We start from the raw sequence: 1052 nt of genomic DNA, 5'->3' as shown, positions 1-1052 counted from the left end.
ATCGTCACCCCTAACCACTGGGCTCCCCTGCTGCACCCGAGGAGCGGTGGGCTACCCGGTCTCCCCCTGCTCAGCTCCTGCCCCTCTCCACCCAGTGCTCACTCTTACCCTCACCCCCACCCGCACCCCCACGAGGCTCCTGCCACCCTGTATGCTGTGCTGAGAGCCAGAATGGGGGGCCGGCATAACTCTGGTCTCTCCGGCCCTGCCCCCCTGGGTGAGCGAGCACAGGAAAGGGTGGGTCACTAGCCCCAGATGAGTGGACACTGTGGGCGGCCAGTAGCTGCTGCCCAGGCAGGTGCAGTCTCCTTAGTGTGTGGTGCGGCCGCGGGGCCCACCGGGGCCTGGGCGGGGAGGGTGAGAAGCTGGGAGGGGCAGAGGGCAGCCTGACCCTGGCAGAGAAAACGCGGAGCCTGCTGAGGAGGCAGGAAAAAGAGGGGAGTCGCCATGAGATCCGTGTTTCGAAGGCAGCGCCTCAGAGCAAGGCGGGGCCGGCCGGGCCCTGCAGGTCCTCGGGTGTCAGGGCTTCGGGGCGGGACGGGCAGCAGGATGAGGCCCTGTGGCCTGCCCCCAGCAGAGCCAGCACCTCCGGTGAAAACTCTTTAAGAGCCACACCGTTAAGCCTCCGAGGACCCCTCTGGGCACAAGTGGAGGAGCACCTCGCTGTCAGAAGGACCACAGTCCTGCACGCACACGCCTGCCCCTGACCTCTGTGGGGGGCCCGGAGCTGCCGATCGGAGCCCCGTGAAATGGGTCACGGACGGGGGCTGGGGCTGGCGGCTGCCCCCTCGCTGACTCCTTCCCCAGCTCCACGTGAGGCTCCTGTGCCCTTTCAGGGACTTGGTCCTGGGGTGGGAGTGGCCACCGATGATGACGCTAATGAGGACACTTCTCCCTTTTCTGGTTGGAGGCCAAAGAAGAACGGATCGTTGAGCTGGAAACGGAAAATGCTGCTCTTCACCTGAGACTGGCCCAGGTAACTGCCACGTCTCGTGGCTGAGCTGTGAGGCCCGGTGGGCGGACCTCAGTGGTCAGTCTCCCAACGGCCCCCG

The 1052-nt window shown here is 66.2% G+C and overlaps 1 protein-coding gene across 1 annotated transcript in view; it reads left to right on the top strand.

Moving 5' to 3' along the window:
- The first annotated feature begins 171 nt into the window (after positions 1 to 171).
- The window catches only part of KIF25 (kinesin family member 25), a 23597-nt gene continuing 22716 nt past the window's right edge, over positions 172 to 1052 (top strand). Inside the window, exons 1-2 of the mRNA XM_015558366.1 lie at positions 172 to 217; positions 885 to 976. Of these exons, the coding sequence (XP_015413852.1) occupies positions 172 to 217; positions 885 to 976 (138 nt within the window). The remainder of the gene's footprint in view (positions 218 to 884; positions 977 to 1052) is intronic.

The sequence above is a fragment of the Myotis davidii genome, unplaced genomic scaffold (assembly GCF_000327345.1).
Source record: "Myotis davidii unplaced genomic scaffold, ASM32734v1 scaffold592, whole genome shotgun sequence".
In the NCBI taxonomy this organism is placed as follows: domain Eukaryota; kingdom Metazoa; phylum Chordata; class Mammalia; order Chiroptera; family Vespertilionidae; genus Myotis; species Myotis davidii.
This window is presented reverse-complemented; position numbering and strand designations above follow the sequence as displayed.